Raw genomic sequence first — 16,313 nt, 5'->3', positions numbered from 1 at the left:
TGTCATTGAAGGAGAGTGGATAGTTACCTGGAACGCTGTATAGAACTGATGGATCCATGGTGCTGTGTGGCTTCCTGTCGTGATTTTTTTTTTCGGTTCCTGAAGGGTAAAACTTTTGAGGAAACACATGAAAAAGTACAGAGTGATATCATCGCAATAGGAGAGGATACTTCTCAGGTTGGTTAACATCAGAAAGAGAGTAAATAATAGGAATGAATCCTGAGAAATACCAGTGTTAATAGGCTTAGGAAGGGAACAATGACCGTCTGCCACTGCAACAATAAAACTGTTGCAGAAGAAACTTGAGATGAAGTTATAGAAAGGAGGATATCACTGGTATCATTCATATCAAAGATTTGTACCAGACTCTACTAGATGCTTTTGACATGCCCAAGGCAACATGGAAAGTTTCACCAAAATTCCTTAAAGAGGATGATCAAGATTCAAAGAGTAAAGCCAGAAGATCACCAGTGAAGTGGCCACGACGTAACTCATACTGGTGATCAGATATAAGGTTTTGAAGTGATTGATATTTAAGAATCTTCCTGTTCAGGATAGATTCAAAAGCTCCAGAAATGCAAGAAGAAAAATCAGAAAGGCAGGAAATTAAAGCAGTGGAGTGATAGTGTTGAAGGATTAGAGCAGTCAAAAAGACGCTTTTTAAGAACAAATAGATGGTAACATAGAACTTAACGAAAAAAAAGTTGCAAGCACGGAACCAGAGTTTCGGAGAACAATAGGAGGGAATATTTCAAATGGCATTTTCTGCAACAAAAATTGGCACTTTCCATTTTTAACGGTCCAAATCAGTCAGGATTAGACCACCTCAGCAAGGAACATGGGGATGGGGGGGGGGATAACTCCTCTCACTCCTTCCTGCCCCCTTCTCCTCTTAATGGAAATCACCTTGTGGTGGGAGGCCTTGCGAGTCCCTATGAGCTGGCAAGCAAAGCTAGAGAGGACCTCAGCCCCTGTTCCGTCCTACTTTCGAGGAGAGGGCTACACATGCTAGCAAGGTCGTCAGTGAGGTCATCCTGTGTTGGATGTTTGGGTGTCTGGACTTGGGTGCGTGGTAGGGAGAGCTCTTAGCTCTGTCGCGGGCAAACTTTCGAATAAAACGGGGCCACTTTTTAAAATGAGCGGCCCCCATGGAGATAGGACATCTGTTGGAAACGGCCAGAGCTCGCCCCCTTTGTAGTCACGGTAGCTGGTTTCCCTTGGGCCCTGGAGTCATTTCACTCATGTTATATCCTCGTGAGTAAACAGAAAAATTCATCTGGTCCTAGAGGGGCGGTCGACCAGACCCTCGAGACGTCACCCTCTAGTCGTGATGGTGATGTTCAGGCCGGAGCTCGTACTCTTGCTGTTGTTTCTCATGGTGGAAGAGCCCTTGGGTCAGTTGTTGAGTCTTGTCTTGACACTCTTATGATCATTAATGTCTATGTATCCATGTCACACCGTGCTATCCACTCAGGTCTTCAAGCCTTTCGGAAAAGTTCTTCGTATCCGTCTCAAATATGTCGGCGACTGGCTCTCTAATCAGTGTTATTTACATCTAACATTACTGCCAAAACTGCTCTTGAGACAATAAATTCTCTGGGTCTTGGAGAAAACAACCTAGTTGGTCCAGCAGAAATCATTCGATCAAGCAATGTAGTTGACAGCGAGAATGATCATTGTCCTAATGTCTTTGATTATGCTGAGGAACGCGCTCCCGAACCTCATCACCCACCTACACCTTACTGACTTGTAGTATATTATAGGGAAGGTCGAGGTAACTTTATCCTCGCTGCTAATTGTCTAGAAAGGGAGACTGAAGTACTCCCTAAAAATGACATCAAGCAATAAAATAAAGGTGTGTTCGTCCGAGCTAAAGATATAACGCAGGTGATGATGCTCCTACATCTACCTTGCCCTCCTGATGGGATCTTTGAATCTATCAAGCCGAATGTTTAATTACTATAAAGGACGTATTTATAACCAGGACAAGAAGATAACATCCTTCAGTTATGTTCTGATAATGTTCAACGAGTGGCCAAGATTAGAGGAAACAGTAATGTGGTCATGCTCTTTCTATGGCTGTTTTCTCCCTTAGCGTGTAAAGATCGGTCCTCTTTCTTTTCCTGTAAAGGCATTCACTGACCGTCCTTTTCAATGTTACTGGTGTTATGAGTTCGATCACGGAAGAAAGAACCGTACAAATCTGCTCTTGACGCACTCTCTACTCTTGAATGCGAACTGGCACTTTGTTGCTTTTACTGCAGGGAAGTTCACTGTGTTCACGACAATGCAAGAGGTACTGTCTTGAGCATGACACTCTTTAACTGGCTAAATTTTATTTCATTAGTCTTGGTAGTGCCAGACAGGAACTTCTTTTCAGACAGAAGGATGGTGGGACAAAAACATACGCCTCCTCTCTCCACTCCAGCTGTTGCATCTCTAAATCCAATATAGTTGTTGCAGTTTCTTCCCTTTCTCAACTATCCATTGTTTCCCCCTGTTCTTGGAAGAATACTGCACCTGTTGTTACTGTCTACAAGTTCTGGAGGCTACTGATAACCCCTCCACTGCGTCTTCAGTAAAGTCCTCCACTACATCTTCAGCAACATCATAGACTTCCTCTACAGGAGTCCATATTGCTGAAGTCCATGCCTCCGTGGATTTTCAACCAAAAAACAGTTCTTAACTGATTAATTGATTGATTTATGTTGTGGAGCCGCAACATCCCGGTCATATGGCGCTGATACGAAATTTTTAAAACAACAAAGATTGTTAGTTAAAATATTAATATGAAAAAAATTATGGAATGGTTAGAATATTAAAAATCACACAAAAAAATGTACACAAAAAAGGAAATGGGAAAAACTAAAAAAAAAAAAAAAAAAATACTTAAGTGCTAAAAATGGGAGGGTTGGTATATTAATGTATTAATTCATTAGTTAGATTTAAAGTGATGGGATACCGACCCTACTGAACCAAACCACTGCATCGATCTGACGTTGTTCGTTCCTACCGAAGACACTGACCCCACTGAGCCATAAGTCTGACGTTGTTTGTTACGTGCCCAAGACACTGACCCCACTAATTCAGATATCTGGCTTTATTCATTACGTGCCCAAGACGCTGATCCCACTGATCCAGGCCCCAAGACCCAGCGTTGTTCGTTACGTATTTTTCTTACTTGCCACCATGTTCTCACAGTGCAACGATAATGTTCTGCCCAATACTATATTACTGATAAAAATATATTAAGGAACAGTTAAAAGGTAATCTATAATTTGTTTAAAAGACCACCCTTCTTCACGAGCATAAGGACCTCATGTCCCGAGGAGAGAGCCCCCTCTCCAAATATCAGCGACATCTGGAAAGTCCCATCCTCGTCACGATAACGGAAAAGCTACCGCAGCTCCATCAGAATGAACACTCTACCAAAAAGTGTGGCACTGTAAGGGAAACTAAGCAGTCATCACAAAATGGTTGGGTTTCCCAGGACATGAGATAACCATGAGTGAGACATGTGTGATCTGTCCAGAGACAGGCCAGTGCAATTTCTGAGTGGCATCCCTGCACATGGACATACATCTATTGGCGAAAAGCTATAGAAGTTATCACACCCATCTTAGTGGTGGCAACCAAACCTGCCCTGCCAACTGGTAAGAACTGTCACCCTTATAATGGAGTATAAGTCATGAAAGGGAATAGGAGTGGAAGGAACAACCCAAGTTGCCGCTTATTTAGCCAGCCTATCAGCATTCTCATTCTCCTGAACTCCAACATGTGCAAGGACCCAGCAAAATCCGACATGGCAACCTCTACGCCTTAAAGGTAGAGCAACTCAAGAACAAGTGGATGTTGAACAGCGGAAATATACTGCAAGAATCGCTAAAAATTGCAAAAGATAAGACGGGAAGAGTAAAAACAATTCTTAAAGCTAGGATAATGGGAGAAAGCTCTGCCGTAAAAACTCTCCACCAGGGGAGGCAAAACTTGACAGGTCAGCAACTGTATTAGGGTCTGCCACCATCCCTTCCATCATGGGGTAAAACAGATGGGGGAGGTGCAGAATACTTCCCGAATATCTTACTGACCTTGGTGAGTAGAGTGCGAAGTATAATGGAAGAGACACAACTCTTCCAAGATTCCTGCCGAGCCCACTTTTTTTTTAGATGCGATATGCACGGGCACGCACTTGTCGAAAAGCCTCCAAGCAGTGGACGTTCCCATGATGTTTTTGAGGGCAAAAAAAAAAAAAAAAAAAAAAAAAAAAAAGGCAGCAAGCTTTTCGCGAATGGCAGCTGTACAATCTGCATTTCACAAGGGAACAGGACGCTTAGAAAGCCGACCAGAGGTCTTAGGGACGGATTGAAGAGCAACAGAGTGCAAGATATCAGTGAAGTATGTTGTTGTCTCATCACAATTTCTTATCTCATCTATTGAAATAGCAGAGGGTGCTGAGTCCTGTGAATAGCTGCCAATCCATCTTATCTAGACGCCATAAGGGAGGATGTGACTGTGGTGCAGAATCAGTTGACTAATAAAATTGGGAAGTGATTACTTCTATATAAATTGGGAAAAAAACTTTCCATTTAATATCAAGAAAACAATTAGAGATGCAGAGAGAGAGAGAGAGAGAGAGAGAGAGAGAGAGAGAGAGAGAGAGAGAGAGAGAGAGAGAGAGAGAGATTCTTGTAAAGATACCAGTCTGACTGTGGAAATGGGTCATGTCCCCAGAGTTTAAAATTTCTAATCCTGTATCCTCGATAAAAGAAGCAAGTAAAAAACCATAAGGGTTAACAGCGTCATCATCCCACAAAGGATGGCGACCATTGAATTCTCCCAGTAAAAGAGTAGAAGGAAGAGTATTTAAAAAGTTATCAAGTTCATTCCTTTCGATAGGAACACCAGGAGGCAGATAGACTGCTCAATGTATAAAAACGATTTATAAAAACCTTAACAACAACAACTTTCAGAGATGAGTGAATCTGCAGGTGGATAAAAGGAATATCTGCGAACAAAGATGGCAGTGCCACCATGGTGGCCCTGACCAGAAACTAGAGTGGAGAAGAAAGCACAATACCCAGGAGGACTAAACTGAGTGGATTCTTTGAACATTGTCTCTTCCAAACAAAAACACACAGGAGAAAACCAAGAGATCAGTAGCCGGAATTCCTCCCAGGAGGCACGCAAATCACAAGAATTCCACTGCAGAATCTTGATTATTACTATTTAGAGGGCTTTGCTGAAGGTGCAGAGGAGGGTATATCTGTGACATTTCTTTTAAAACAAAATACTTGTTGCATACGATAACTGAAGAGCAACATTCTCACAAGAACAGGAGGAATCAACTGATGGTTGGAAAAGGTGAAAAGATGTTACAACTGTATTGCCTGTGGTAGAGATAGAACAACTAGATTAGAAGGATGAGGCGTATGTCTTTACCCCACCATCTTTGTCTTAAAAGAAGTCCTTTTTTCTTAAAAGAAAAAAGGGACTCCCGAGAATACAATTTAGAATTAGCCAGATGAAGGATGTCCTGCTGAAGACGATACCTTTTGCATTGTCGAGAACGTAGCGGGTAAGCTTCCCTGCAGAAGAAGCAATAAGGACTTGGTTCGAATTCGGGAGTAGGTTGTGAGTCAAAGGCAGAGCAGTGACCACACCAGAAACGATTTGTACAGTTGTTTCTCCTGTGACCGAACTCATAACACCGGTAACATTGTAGTAGACTATCGATAAAAGTCTTTAATGCAAGAAAAAGAGGACCAATCTTAACACTCAGGGAGAAAAGAACCATAGAATGTAGGCATGATCATATAACCATTGCCTCTAATCTTGGCCACTCGTTGAATATTATCAGGACATAACTGAAGGATGTCATCTTCCGAGAATTCATTTAGGTCCTGGTTGTAAATACGTCCTTTACAATAATTGAATGTTCGGTGTGGCTTGATGGATTCAAAGATCCAATCAGAAGGGCATAGTAAATGTAGGAGCATCATCGCCTGAGTTAAATCTTTAGCTCGGATCAAGGTTCCTCTGCCATATTTCTTGATGTTATTTGTAGGGAGCACTTTAATCTCTCTTTCTAGATACTTGGCAGCGTGAATAAAGTTTCCTCGACCTTAACTCTAATATGGTACAAACCAGTAAGGTGTAGGTGGGTAGCAAACTTTGGAAGCACGTTCTTGAGCACCATCAAAGACATTAAGACAATAATCGTTCTTACTGTCAACTACATTACTTGATCGAATGATCTCAGCAATTCAATTGTTTTCTCCAAGATGAAGAGAATTTATTGTCTGATGTTGTTTTGGCAGCAACATCAGATGTAAAAGTTACATAGCACTGATCGGACAGACAATCGCCGTCATATTTGAGATGGATATGGAGAACTGTTCCAAAGGGCTTGAAAAGAGTTAATAGCACCGTATGACATGGATGCATAGACATTAATGATCATAAGAGTCTCAAATGGAGACTCAACAACTGACCCAAAGGGCCTTCCACCATGAGAAGCAACAGCAGGGGTAATGCAAGCTCCAGCCTGCACATCACCATCATAACCAGAAGCTGACGTCTTGAGGGCCTGGTCAATGACCTTTGAGGACCAGATGAGTTTTCATGTTTTCCCATGAAGATATTATAAAAATAAAATCGCTCCAAGGGCCAAGAGAAACCACCTTCCAGGATTATGGGGGGGGCGAGCACTGGCCACCATGAATGGGGTACTTCTTCCCCATAAAAAGTGGCCCCTCATGATTTGATGATGGAATTAATCAGACACCCAACCATCCAACATAGGATGACCTCAAAAGGTGCCCCCTTTGATGAGCGGCACTGTTGGCCCATACTGGCGGCCTAACCCCAGGAACCATTTAGTCTGGCCCTTCACTGGCGACCTTACTATCACGGGTAACCCTCTCCCCCCTAAATAGGGCGAAGCAGGGGCCAAAGCCCCCCTCTAGTCTTGCTTGCCAGGTCATACAGACACAGAAGCCTTCCCACCACGACAAGGCGGTTCCCTTTAGGTGGGGCCAAAGTTCATGAACCACAACAGACATATACAACGAAATCTCCCAGAGCTCCTTCTCATAACCCCACAGATGTTCCTGAAGATCTGCTGAGTCCCTTGATTTAATGGGAGTTCCCCCTAGAAATATTCCTTTAAGACCATCAGATGGCCCTAATCCGGATATCAATATCCAAAGTGATTCATCCACTTCCGATAAGGACGTTGAGGGTTTCTCTACACGTCTTCATACTATAACTTCCTTCAAGAGCGATAGCAATCTGTCTGTATCGAGGAATCCTCCTCCCCCGGGATCTTTAGGAGTTTCAGACTCATGTGCAGATTCCTATCAGAACCCACGGTAGCACTGCAATTCTGGTCCACATGGACATACTTTACATTGTACTGCCTTCAAACGCAACTGCATGCTGTTAAAGTCAAGATATTTTTAAACCGGTGCTATACAATATGTGGTATCGATCTTCCGCTTGGTGTTCCTCTCGCGAGAGGTCTTAACTGCCTCGTGTGAGACCTCTCCTTTCCTTTTCTCATCCTGGGAGACTTTAATTGTTGCTACTCGCTATGGAGCGACAGCACAATCAACTCTGGCGCTGTTTTATTTGCTTCTTTTATTGAGGATGAGGAGCAGGAGATTTCAAATTCAACGGATACAAGGGATATAATACATTTTCACAGCCAAACTGGTACTTTCAATCAATGTTATTTCTCTCACTTCTTCTAATGGCATTGGTCATATTCATATGGCAGCGACCAGTTTCCTATAATTGACAGGGTATGAACCACGGTCTCTTCTTCCGTGATGGCGTATAGAGAGGGCTAATTGGCAGCTTTGTACCGAGCTCACTTCATCACATCGTTCATTAGTTGACTTTGATAGTTCTAACGAGGCTGCAACACATTTTACAAATATATATAAATTCTCCTGCTCTCCAATCCATCCCTCGGACTTGTGGTGGTTTGGTTACCACCACTAAGATGGAGGCGATAACTCCTGTTACTTTCCGTCCATGAACGTATGTCCATGTGCAGGAACGCTGCACAGAGACTGTACTGGTTCATCTCCAGACAGGTCACTAATGTCTCACTCATGGTTACCTCATGTCCCGGGAAACACTACCATTTTGTGATGACTACTTGGTTTCCCTTACAATGTGACACTTTCGAGTGTAGTGTTCCGGTCTGGTGGAGCTGCGGTAGTGATACTTTTTTTGTTTTTGTGATGAAGATGGGACATTCCAGATGTCACTGATACTTGCAGAGAGAGTTCTCTTCCCGGGACATGAGGTCTGAGTAGGCTGCTCTTTTGAGCAAACTACAGATTCCCTTTTAACTATTTTTCTTTTAATTATTTTACTAGTAATATAGTATTGGGCGAAATTTATCTTTGCACTGGGAGAACTTGGAGGCAAGTGAGGAAGACACATAACGAACAACGTTGAGTCTTGGGGCCTGGGTCAGTGGAGTCAGTGTCTTGGGCACATAATGAACAATGCCAGGTATCTGGGTCAGTGGGGTCAGTACCCCTTCACTTCAAATTCATTATTTTAAAATACCATCTCTAATTTTTGCACCTATATTTTTTTTTGTTTGCTTGTTTGTTTGTTTGTTTTTTTTATTCATCCCATTTGGTTTTTATACTCAGATTTATTAGTTTTGCAGCAGCGCCATATGACCGTGATGTTGCGATGCCAAAAACTAAATCATTCAATTATTCAATCACTCCTCTCCCTTGAAGCTATACCTGAGTAAATCTGGTGGAAGTATTCAAGTATTTTTTTTTTTAAGATGGTCTTTATGGTTGATAGTCTGGAAAGATAATAAATGGAAGTAATGGGTCTAGACTTAAAATCAATGAGAGAGAGAGAGAGAGAGAGAGAGAGAGAGAGAGAGAGAGAGAGAGAGAGAGAGAGAGAGAGAGAGAGAGAGAATGCAGCTGTCGTCACCACTACCACCGGCTGAAACTGCACAAAAATGGCGAATCACAGGCCCATCAAGAGGCGAGACCTTCCCGGATATTGCCCTCAGAAGTGGTGTGCTGTCTGTGGGAAGACTGCAGTCAAGAATGCACCTTATGTCAGATGCGAAGCCAGAAATGACTGTCCCAACGTCTGCCACTCATCCTGCTTCGGAGACCATGATATCTGCATGTGAAGACAGGAACTAGGAAGGTTATGCAGCATTGAAGACGCTGTAGTTTATCTCCCTTTGGATCCTTCCGAAAATGCTCTCACCACACTTGCCATCCCCAACGAAAGCGACGATGGTGGCAGGCGCAGGCGCAGGCGTAGATGTCGACGGGCAGCAGCTATACAGGGAGATGGATAAGGAAGATCTCATCTCCTACATCCTACGCCTACAGAAGGAGGTAACAGACAAAAATAACATAATTCAGTCCCTCACGCTACAAAGGGATTGGATTCTCAGTAAACAGACACACGTGATAGAACTCCATGCGTTTATGGAGGTGCTCAAGGAGTGTAAGAGAGCAGATGCGAGCGTCTCCAGCAGCTCTATTGCGACTACTGCTACTCCCTCCTGGGAGAGAGCGTGTGCCTCCTCGCACCACTGGAGGCAGTGGTGGCAGTCTCCAAGGCCTAAGCCTCTCTTAAGAGTAACTGACGCCTCCACCACAGCGGCCACACCCCGCCCACCACCATCACCATCACCACCTCAACCTCAACCTCAGGTAGCACCAACACCACCATTACCACCAATAACAATAACAACAGCAACAGTAACAACAACAGCAGCAACAACAACAGTAGTAATATTAGCAGCAACAACAAGAGCAGGAGAAACAGCAGCAGTATTAGTAACAGCAACACCAGTAGTAGCAGCAGCAGCAGTAATAACAACAACAGCTACAACAACAACAGCAACAATAACAGCGATAGGAACAACAACAACAACAGCAACAACAACAACTACAACAATGGAAGCAGGAAGAAGATCCAGCGACAGCGACGCGGCCAGCGGGGGGCATCTAACCGGCGACCTGTCCCTCCTCCTCTCATGACTCAGCCATAGGTATCCGTGTACCCAGTGAGACACAGGGGAGAGCAAAGGGTCCGATGTGAATACTGCTTCCGCCCCGGCCACACAGCTGAGATGTGCTACCGCCGTGCTGCTGACGAACGCCAGGAACACAGGCAGGAGAGAATGTTCATGACGGAGGGTTTAGCGCGGCAACAACTTCACCCCCAGCAGCCTTTTCAGGCCCTTTCAGGCCCTCCCGGCAGCCACATCCCGCTCACTACCCCAGCTGGAATCCCTCCTCGTGGCAGGGCAGACACTAACGCATCTCGCCTCACAAAGCCAACGCCAGGTCATCTGACCGTGGTCTCCAACAACGTGAGAGGAATCCGCACCAATGTGAGTGACCTTAGCCACAATTTCGTGCTGAGACATAGTGCTGACATTGTCGCAGTGACAGAAACGTGGCTGAGTGACGAGGTGGAGCCGACATTCGGCAAAATATCAGGCTACTCCCTGTGGGTGAGGATGGACCGAGAAAATACAGCAGGCGGAGGTGTTGCTGCCTGTTTTAAGAACGGCCTCCAAGCACAGGAACTCGAGGTAGCCGTGCCTCGCCTGATGGAGGTACTGTTCTTCAGGGTAGGCTTCTCCCCTCGAGACAAGGACGAGCCCTGCTAGACTTCCTGACGGAGAAACTTGACACATTGCTCCAGCGTCACAAGTGTTCCCATATTATGATAGTGAGGGACCTGAACTCCCACATGGAACAGGATGCCTTCAATAATCTTCTGGCGGTTCAGGGCCTGACCAACCATGTCACCTTCCCTACACATGAGCGGGGAGGGCTGGTGGACTCTGTGGTGACAAACCTACCCACTGGTCCTAGCTGCCAGCATCTAGGACCAGTGGGCAGCTCAGTCCACTTTGCCGTGCTGTTTCAGGTGGAGCTGCTAACGGCGAGGGAAGACATATACCGTCTGTCTTTGGGATAGGACGGACTGGCCATCAATGAAGCAGGACATGGAGAACACGAACTGGGAGGCCCTTCTAATGGGAGATGCTGAGACTAAGGCACACGCCCTCACCACCAGGCTCCTTTTCCTCCAACAGCAGCATGTATCCAGCCAAGTACATCTTTCCAGGCCTGGTAATCCCGCCTGGTTTGGTTTTCGCTGCAGAGCATCTGCCGAGGCCAAGCATGCTGCCTGGGTAAGGTACAAGCGACACCCATCACGCAGGAACAAGACGCTGCACCGGGGCGTGTGTAAGAGGATGACGTCCATCTGCAGATAGGAGAGGAATCAGCTAAGGGAGGACAGAAAGCGAAAGCTCAGTGGCCCAGGTGTTGGCAACAAGACCTGGTGGAAACTGGAAAAGGAGCAGAAAGGAGTATGTGACAGCGAGACTCTTCCTCTACTCACCAGACCTGACGGATCCGCAGCCACGAGCTGTGCAGACAAGGTCACACTCCTCGCTTAGCTTTTCGCCAACAAGATGAAGGTTGGTGACCTGGCACGGCCAGCACCACAGCTGGCCCCGGAAACTGACTGCACTGTCACCACTGTCTTGGTGACGGCAGAGCAGGTTGAGCGGTGGATGTGGGTACAGCCACAAGCCCGGATGACGTCAGCCCACGGCTCCTCAAGTACTGCGCTAGAGAGCTGTCAGCTCCTCTCACCACCGTCTTTACGTCTTGCCTGAGGGAGAAGAAGTGGCCCTCAGTATGGAAGGAAGTGCGTGTGGTCCCGGTCCACAAGAAAAACTCAAGGTCTGAGCCCAGCAACTACAGACCCATCTCCCTACTTCCAGTGGTGGGCAAACTGCTGGAGCTAATAGTGTCTGCTGTCATCTCCTAACACCTGAGCAAGAACCATCTCCTCTCAGACAGGCAGTTTGGCTTCAGACTTGGCCGATCCACCTCCTCCTCAACCTCTCCAAGCACTGGCAAGACGCCCTGGAAGAAGGCCTGGACACCCTTGTGGTGGCCCTGTACATTGCTAGGACTTTCGACAGGGTCTGGCACGCGGGGCTCGTTGAAAAGCTTCGCGCCAAGGGTGTCCAAGGTGACCTTCTAATGCTGCTCGAAGATTACCTCCAGGGCAGGACCCTTCAGGTAGTAGAAAACAGGTAGTCATCAAGGCCTTCACCTGTCCAGGCCTCAGTTCCACAAGACTCCGTCTTGGGTCCAATCCTATGGAACTTATACATTGATGACCTTCACTGGCAGCTGTCATCTGTTGCAGCATACGCCGAAGACTGCACGCTTTGCCGCTCCTAATGCGGCCTCGACAGTCAGCGTGCCGTCACTTAGCTGAACAGGCAGCTTGGACTGATGGAGAAGTGGGGAAAGATGTAGCAGGTTAACTTCGCTCCTGAGAAGACGCAGGCGATGGTCATCTCGCGGTACCCAGGTGCCTTACACGTAGTCTCAGGGAAGCTGCGTTTTGGAGACAAGAGTCTGCCACTTAAGGATTACATCAAGATCCTGGGAGTGTCTGTGGACCGCCAACGCTTCGATCACCACAGCGCTGTCATCGCCCGCCAGACCTCTCTCCGAGTCTCTACCCTGCACAGGATGGCGAACACCCTCGACCCACGGGGCATCCTCATCCTATACAGGACACAGATACGCCCATGTATGGAGTACGGTGCCCTGTCCTGTATGTCGAATGCCGCCACCCACATGCAAAGACTGGAAGCAGTGCAGCGACGAGCCCTGCGCTTGGTGGCCACCGACGAAGATCAACAGTACCCAGCACATGTAACGTCACTGGAGCATCGCCGGGACGTGTCGGCACTAGTTTTGTGCCACAAAACTCAAGTGCAGAGGGTCCCCCTCCTTGACCCCCTGAGGCTGTTGCCACACACAGTGCAGAGGTGCCACCAGAGCTGCGGCCAGTAGCGACGAGCTAGTGAAGGTCCCTCGATCTCGCTATAGCCAACACCAGCGCACCTACACAGCCAGAACGACTTCGCAGCTGTGGAACATGTTCACGATGGCCACATCACAAGTGCAGGACATGTCCACACACCAGGTGAAGCTGGCAACCCACAAATGGCGTAGCACGCACCTGTCTCCACTGGCACTTTAATTTTTAGTCTTGCATGACTTTATTTCATTATTCTGTATTATTATCTTAATGTTAATTATGTATAGTGTTATTCCCAGTAAATAATACTATCAGAGGCTTTTTTAAATAATTCCATATTCAACGTGCAATTTTAAGCCTTTCGGTAAATATTTGTTTAAATATATATATATAGAGAGAGAGAGAGAGAGAGAGAGAGAGAGAGAGAGAGAGAGAGAGAGAGAGAGAGAGAGAGAGAGAGAGAGAGAGAGGAGGGGGGAAACTGGTACTCAAGCAGAAAGATAGCTGACTAGAATAGACTTAATTATCATGTTATTTGCCTCGAACCAGTAAGGAGCTTTAGAAGATCAAAACAGTTCATGAACAGATATGATAGTTGGTTATAGTTAAGTATATCTTACATAGGTGTAGGTACATTGTGAAAATAGTATGTTTCACATACCTCACTTTTTCTTTGAAATCTGCCTACAGCATCGTATTTCGGAGACTTTAGTAAAGTGAAGTGAAATATCCGCTTCAAGCAAATACCTATGGCATTAGTTACCAACATTTTCAGCTTGTTACCCAATTTAACATACCACATTAAGTGTGTTACCCCTTTCACAAAATGTTGTCAATACACGTGTCCAATACTGGACAGGAGGCCACGTCCCCATTATGCTTATTAATACAGATACGTAGCTAATTGCATTAATAAGCGTAAGGGAATGGGTATCTATTGTTATGGTACAAAATTCCACAAATTGTGAAATCAAGTAAAGAACAATAATTGTAAAGAAGCAATGGACAAACACAAGCTCCAGATTACAATATGATTGTCAGTGTGCTTCCAAAACATAAGAAAGAAGTTCTTGTGATCAACGTGATTGAGTGATAGAAAATGTGAGTACCTCCTTTTGTGCTTGAGTTTCCCTAAGGAAAGAGGAAAGGGCTCACTGAAGCACGTATATTCTTTTCTCTTTCAGCAAAGTTGAATCATTGAGGATCTGTTTCCGACTTCGTCAAAATACTCTGTGGGTTGCAGATATGCCTAACCGCCTGATGGATTTTAAGGTAAGGATTCGACGTTAAAGATAAATCAAAAGTCAAATAGTCATAGCCGTTAAAGTCAAATACTCATAGTCGTTAAACCACTTATGTCTGCGTCACACAACCACTGTTTTAGAAAATAAAATAGTTTAGCTTTCTCCACTCCAGTCACTTAATCTATCACTTCTACAATTACTCAAACATCCTTCGCAATTTCAGACTGATTACTGTTCCTCCCTCTTTTAAAGTTTTTGTCCTCACGTTGCCTCTTGCGAAAACCCTCATTATACTGTTTCATATTTCTCTTATCTACATTTTCAAGCAGCTTGTTGAATATCCTGCAATTTCCTAACTCATCTATGATGATTTATAGTAGCAGATTCTGTTCTCACCGCAAACTCGTCTATGTAGAGATATGATTCTACTTCACGCACTAAGGGATGGGGCAAAAATCCAGTTATAGCATGCAGAGTACTTGATGACTGTAAGGCTGTACAATTACCAGGGCCACTGTTCTCTTTTCTTTCTACCCAGAGCATACAATATGCTGTGAAAGGTTCGACTAAAACTTTCACCGGCTCTATTGCATTCAGGATGAAGCAGAATTGTTTTTCACCATCTTGACCTGGTAACACTGGCATAATTGTCCTCCAACTGAATGTTGAAGTTCCTATCATGACAATATACTCACTATCAGATAAAACCATCAGGTAGCGTACATATTGGTACGTAGTTTATGTAAGAGGGACACTGACCTAGGAAAAAATAAATAATTTTTTTTTTTCCCTTATAGGGGCTGAAAGGTAATTTATGAAGAATGTAGAGCATATTTCTTCTCTACTAATATTATGTGCTATCAATGATTTATATGGGCTTTCATACCTTGCTATGAATTACTTGAGGCAAGTGATATCATGATTAGGTTTTTGCAGGTTTGTTTGGTCAGCAGAGCATACCTGAACCTGTCTTCCCTGCCATAATTGTCTTTGAGTAGTCAGCGTAGACCATGTAGGTGTACCCCTCATGCTGAAACATGTCCGCCACTGTGGATTGGAATGGGTACTCTGGGGGCGGCGTGATGACGAGTGTTTCTGAGGGCTGAGAGGGAGCGTGCGTCTCGCATGAGGTGCACGACGCCCGGTAGTGCTGCAGGTCCCCTTCCAACCCGGGCCAGTATACACATTGCCTTGCCCTCCGCAGCATGGAATCTAGACCTTGGTGACCAGCGTGTAAGTTTGCTGCTACCTGTGGGCGGAGGGGCTCAGGAATCACGAGTCGCACACAACCCTGGTCAAAGGTGTATGTGACAAGGTCTTGAGAGACTGCCAACCGGTCCCTCATGCCATAGAACGGGCGCAGGCAGGCCACTTCTTGCGCCTTGTGTGGGTGCCAGTCCGCGGCCAACACTTTGGCCAGTAGTAGTTGGTAGACAGGGTCGTCGGCTGCAGATTTTCTCACCGCTGACTCGTCGAGAACGTGACCCTCGTGTTCGGCTGTGGCGATGATCACGGCTGCTACTGCCTCGGTGAGGTCCTCATCCAGGGCGGCGTCGGTGTCTGTGGTGGGGCTTCTGAGGGCTGGGTACCTGGACAGGAAGTCGGCTGCGGCGTTCCTTTTTCCTGGCAGATATTTGACTTGAAAGCGGTACTGTAGCGTTCGCTCCTTGAGCCGGAAGAGTCGTGGGTTGATGACTTCTGTGAGGGCCCTGTCCCCCAGCAGCTTGGTGAGAGGGCGGTGGTCGGTGACGATGGTGAGGTTCGGGCACCCCAACAAGAACAGCCGGGCTTTCTGGAGGCACCACACCACAGCCAAGGTTTCCCCCTCTACCGCGGCGTAACCAGTCTCGGCGGCCGTGAGGTGGCGGCTTCCGCACAGGGCCAGACGCCAGCCCGCCCTGCAGCAGAAGGGAGCGGCAGCAGACGAGCAGTGGCAGAACTGCTGCAGGATAATGAATCCAATGCCCTCCCTGCTCCAGTCTGTGAGGGCAACTGTGGGGCGGGTTTTGTCGTAATATGCCAGGCCGTCCTTTGCAAGCTGGCATATGGTGTCCTGAGCGCGGCGGAATTTCTCCTGCAGGTGCTCGTCCCAGTACACAGCCTTTCCGCACGGCTTCTTCAGGAGCTCCCTGAAGGCGTTCATGATTGGGGCTGTGGCGAGGAATGGGGCAAGTTGATTGACAAACCCGTACC

At 46.1% G+C, this 16,313-nt stretch overlaps 1 protein-coding gene across 1 annotated transcript in view; it reads left to right on the top strand.

Annotated features, from left to right (window-relative positions):
* Positions 1-16,313, top strand: part of LOC135094936 (uncharacterized) — a 61,638-nt gene that overhangs the window by 23,392 nt on the left and 21,933 nt on the right. Inside the window, exon 5 of the mRNA XM_063995450.1 lies at positions 14,061-14,148. Within this exon, the coding sequence (XP_063851520.1) occupies positions 14,061-14,148 (88 nt within the window). The remainder of the gene's footprint in view (positions 1-14,060; positions 14,149-16,313) is intronic.

The sequence above is a fragment of the Scylla paramamosain genome, chromosome 47, assembly GCF_035594125.1.
Source record: "Scylla paramamosain isolate STU-SP2022 chromosome 47, ASM3559412v1, whole genome shotgun sequence".
NCBI lineage: Eukaryota > Metazoa > Arthropoda > Malacostraca > Decapoda > Portunidae > Scylla > Scylla paramamosain.
Note: the sequence above shows the minus strand (reverse complement) of the source record. Positions and strands in the feature narration are given on the sequence as shown.